Raw genomic sequence first — 5,000 nt, 5'->3', positions numbered from 1 at the left:
ACGTGTACCTATAAAAGAAAACCCCTCACAAGCATTCTTAACATGTGTATGTGTGGCATGAACACACATGAGCTAAAAGTCTTTGCACTCTTCCTCATCTCCTGACCCATTTCTGTGCTCTTTGTGTCCCCTAACTAACATCCTGCCATGTTTTCCCTGTTGCTAATATGTGAACAGTGTGTGTGTGTGTGTGTGTGTGTGTGTGTGTGTGTGTGTGTGTGTGTGTGTGTGTGTGAAAAAGCGGGGGAGGGAAGAGAGAGTGAGAGAGAGAGAACGAGGGATAGAGAGGTAATAATAAGACCCTTTCATAATGATTAAAGCCTTCATTAATTTTTCATCACAACCTGCCGTTTGTGGCTAATGGCCTTTGTGCGCTACACAAGCAAACAATAGCGAGCTGCTCAAGAAAGGGATTTTTATCAGGCTATGAGAGGCCCCAGCTCAATGCTTCGCCTGCCGCCACCTCTCTCCTTTCTTCTTCTCTCTTTTCTCTTCATCGCTTTCTCTCTTCTCCCTTTTCTTTTCTTTCTTTTTTTTATGGCTGCTGTTTCTCTCCATCTGATGCTCTGGAGGTCTTTGTTTGTACAGAGCGTAGGGATAATGTGCCAGTGTAGTCTTTTACTAATGGACTCTTCTCTCTCTCTCTCTCTCTCTCTCTCTCTCTCTCTCTCTCTCTCTCTCTCTCTCTCTCTATCTATCATTTCTCAACTGACTGCTACAGGTAAATGTAACAACACAAAGTTATAACTTTAACAGAGATACCTCATAAAAGTTACCGCACACACTTTTACACTTGTTTTCTTTACAGTTTTACCTCAAATGGTTTTACCTCACGTTATCTTACCTTATATGGTTTTACCTCACACTGCCTTATCTCAAATGGCTTTACCTCACACGGCCTTATCTCCTGTGGTTTTATTTCACACAGCCTTATTTTGCTTGGTTTTACCTCACACGGCCTTATCTCGTGTGGTTTCAACTCACACTGCCTTATCTCGTGTGGTTTTACCTCACACAGCATTATCTCGTGTGGTTTTACCTCACCCAGCCCCTTCTCACGTGTTTTTACCTCACACTGCCTTATCTCGCATGGTTTTACCTCACACTGCATTATCTCACGTGGTTTTACCTCACACTGCCTTATCTCGTATGGTTTTACTTCACATGGCCTTATCTCGTGTGGTTTTACCTCACACGGCCTTATCTCGTGTTGTTTTATATCACATGGCCTTATCTCATGTGGTTTTACCTCACACTGCCTTATCTCACGTGGTTTTACCTCACACGGCCGTATCTCGCGTAATTTTACCTCACACGGCTGTATCTCGCGTAATTTTACCTCACATGGCCTTATCTCGCGTGGTTTTATCTTAGTTTTACCTCTTAAAAATTACTCATACTCATACAAATTACTGGTCAATTTTAGCTCACTCCCAATTTTACCTCTGTTTGAACCTCATGCCCCTCACAAACCTCATGCCCTTCAACCAGTCTTGAACTACAAACACAGTACATGGAAATGTACTTCGAATTACCTTACCTCTGGTTTTTTTTTTACTTTTGTTGTTACCTCTGATCATTTTACCTCAAAGTTTTGATTTTTGTAAGTTTTGACTTCACACCTTACACAGTTCTCCTCAAACCATTTCTTTCCTTCACACAAGTTTTACCTCACATGTATAAATTATCCCGCATTCGCCCGATGCCCTTATCCGGCGTAACATGCAACAATCTCATTTTTGTATAATGAGAGGTTAAGGGTTAAGGGCCTTTCCCAGGGGCCCAGCAGTGACAGCTTGGGATTTAAACTCACAAATCTTCCAAAGATTTCACAAATTCTAACACCGCAACCAATCAGCTTCCACTTCACACAGTTCCTCCTTTATTATTTCATCAGAGTTTTGACAGTCGGTGCACTCAGGATAAAAGAAAAGAGAAGCCCATGCACCCAAAAGCTACAAATGAGACACTGAAACCTCAAAAACAAAATACATATATAAAATAGCAAATATCAAAAAAGCTGCATATTAGCTGTAGGAAATAGAAATTACTTGTTTCTAGAAAGGCACATGGCCCTGATCACGTCTGTGTGTTAATTTCAGAACAGCTGATGTGTGTTACACCTGTACCTGTGTACCTTTTGCTTCTGATTATCTAAGAAAAAAAATGAGCTTCTAATTGGAGAAGTACAGCACACAATGACACCTGAACACACACACACACACACACACACACACACACACACACACACACACACACACACACACACACACACACACACACACACCAGAGCTGCCTGCCTTGAAAACAATCGGCATGTAATGAATATGCAATGGATCTAAACAGCTGATGCTTTTTAAACCATTACTTCACCTTGCTATCTCGCCTCATTACTGACATTTAAGAAACTGATAAGGAAGAAACAGTTAGTGAATGAGGGAGAGAGAGAGAGAGAGAGAGAGAGAGAGAGAGAGAGAGAGAGAGAGAGAGAGAGAGAGAGAGAGAGAGAGAGAGAGAGAGAAAAGGGGGAAGTGCTACAGCCGAGATGATATCTAGTGATTCATCGGGCGAATTAAGATGGCCTTCGTGTTCATGAGCTCATTGTACAAGCTTGTTCAAGTGAACTCACCCTCAGGCTCACTCTTGATCAGCTCCTCCATCTTGCGCTGCTTCAGAGTGTCCACCACATCGGCAAGGCTGCCCTTACGCCTCTCGGGCGTTCCCAGAGCCGTGGCCGAACCCGAGCCCTCGTCCTGCTGCTGCTGCTGTTTACTGGGTGAGGTAGAAGAGTTGTGCTGGGGGTACGGGCTCAATGCCAGGCCTTTGCTGCTCTCCTGCTCCTGAGACAAACATAAAATGAGGATATGACTCGTTAACTGTAATGCTCTTTTTCTACACATAAAAACTTGTCATTTATTTTAATATTTATTTGCTTTTAGTCAAACCGCTTCATGCCCTCATCTTTATTGCGAGCTACGTAAACTATAAGATTACATCAAATCTTATCAGTCCAGAGTCATTTATATCGTGATGTTTTGTGTCGTTGCAGGAAACTAATCAGCCTTGTGGTGGGGTGTGGTCACGTTGTCACAGTTACCACCCTGGACCCGATTCCTTTCCTGTCATGTCAACTGTTTTATTCCTTATACACTTGCTATTGATTACATTTTTGCCTGTTAAATAAAAAAACGACTATTAAACAGTTTGTTTTTCTCCATTTCAACTTACAGTAAAATGTTTTTAAACTTCCCCCAAACAAGTTCCACCAAATCAAACAACTTTATACTCATAAGTTTCGTCTTTCGCTGACGCAACAAAATGTCCACTAAAGCGCTGACACTGAAGACTCCTTCCACAAAACGTTGCACAACAAGGCTTATAGATACATTTCTGATTAGCCTTAGATTAGCCTTGGATCGTGTCCCTGTTACCACACATGAGACGGAGGCCCCTACATATAAACCCTAAATTAAACCTGTAGCCCAATTCCTAGTCTTTTAGAATATTGTATAAGTCACTGCACCTGGCACTTAAAGACCTTCCAACACCTTCACACATAATCACACACACAAACACACATGTACGTGCACACTTACACACTCTTTACCTGGTTCTGGGCCAGTTTTACCGGAACTCTTTTGTGCAGTTTAATTACAGAAGGACTCGGGTATTTGTGCACAGGGTCAATAGTCCATATCCAATAAGCGCAGTTAATCTTTGGCTAATCAGCTTCTATTATCTGCCGCAACCATGACGGACAATGGCTCTAGCGAATTAAACAATGGCTTAATCCCGTCCCTGAGAGAGGCTTGCTTTAAAGCCCACATAGTAGAGAGTCGGTGTGTGTTAGAGCACAGAGTTAGGCCATGCAGAAAAATGAGGGAAAAATCACAAATAAATGAAAAGATAATTAAATAAATTCGCAAAGTATTGACAAAGTAAGTAAGCAAGCAAATAAATACATAATTATTTAAATAAGCAATAAAAAAAATACATGAATTATTATAGCAATAATAATAATAATATTATACTACTATAATAATACGAATAAGTAGTAGTACATACATGTGGTAAATACATTTGTTTATGTATTTATTACATTTTCTTTCTTTCTTTGCTTAGTTTATTAGTTTGATTGCAGACTGACTGTGGACTTTATGAAGTGCAAGAAAAGAAATTCATTCAATAAAAACAACAACTGCAACAACAATAATAGTAGCAGTAGTAGTAATAAAAAAATAAATAAATAATAATAATAATAATAATAATAATAATAATAATAATAATAAAACTGTTATTGGAATAATTATTATTATTGGTATTATTATTATTAGTTGTAGTAGTTGTATTTATTTATTTATTTATTTATTTATTGATTATGTATTTATTAGCATTTCTTCTTATTATTATCCTTGTTGTTTGTTTTCTTTTAAAATAAGAAATGCAATTATTTCCTTGCAATATATATACAAAGTTAATCTGCAAAAAGTCCAAATTAGGTAAGTAAGCAAGTAAGTAAATTTATTAATTTATTCAATAATTAATTAATGGATTTTACTACTTTGAAATAATAATCCATCCATCCATCCATCCATCCATCCATCCATCCATCCATCCATCCATCCATCCATCCATCCATCCATCCATCCATCCATCCATCCATCCATCCATCTATCTATCTATCTATCTATCTATCTATCTATCTATCTATCTATCTATCTATCTGCTCTATATAAATGCAGTTCATGTGCCTGACACACTCCTTCAATAACGTGGACATGAGACATAATGATTAACTGGAAGCCATGAACTGAAGCCAGGTTGCATAAGTTTTACCCTAAAATTAGCCTCAGTATATCTTCCTGCTGCACTTTTTCACTCCACCATGTTATCTACACAGATATCACGATAAACAAATGAAGGTCTGTGCAGTAAACAGTTTCTTTATTTTTGATGACTCGGCCACAAAAGAAGTGTTTATATGTAAATTCCCAGAGCAA

The 5,000-nt window shown here is 38.8% G+C and overlaps 1 protein-coding gene across 28 annotated transcripts in view; it reads right to left on the bottom strand.

Annotated features, from left to right (window-relative positions):
- Positions 1 to 5,000, bottom strand: part of sox5 (SRY-box transcription factor 5) — a 244,954-nt gene that overhangs the window by 79,917 nt on the left and 160,037 nt on the right. For all 28 annotated transcript variants that reach the window (XM_083527975.1, XM_083527961.1, XM_083527977.1 and 25 more), the window contains one exon: positions 2,630 to 2,840. In XM_083527975.1, the coding sequence (XP_083384101.1) occupies positions 2,630 to 2,840 (211 nt within the window). The remainder of the gene's footprint in view (positions 1 to 2,629; positions 2,841 to 5,000) is intronic.

This window comes from Silurus aristotelis, assembly GCF_946808225.1.
Source record: "Silurus aristotelis genome assembly, chromosome: 24".
Taxonomy (NCBI): Eukaryota; Metazoa; Chordata; class Actinopteri; order Siluriformes; family Siluridae; genus Silurus; species Silurus aristotelis.
Note: the sequence above shows the minus strand (reverse complement) of the source record. Positions and strands in the feature narration are given on the sequence as shown.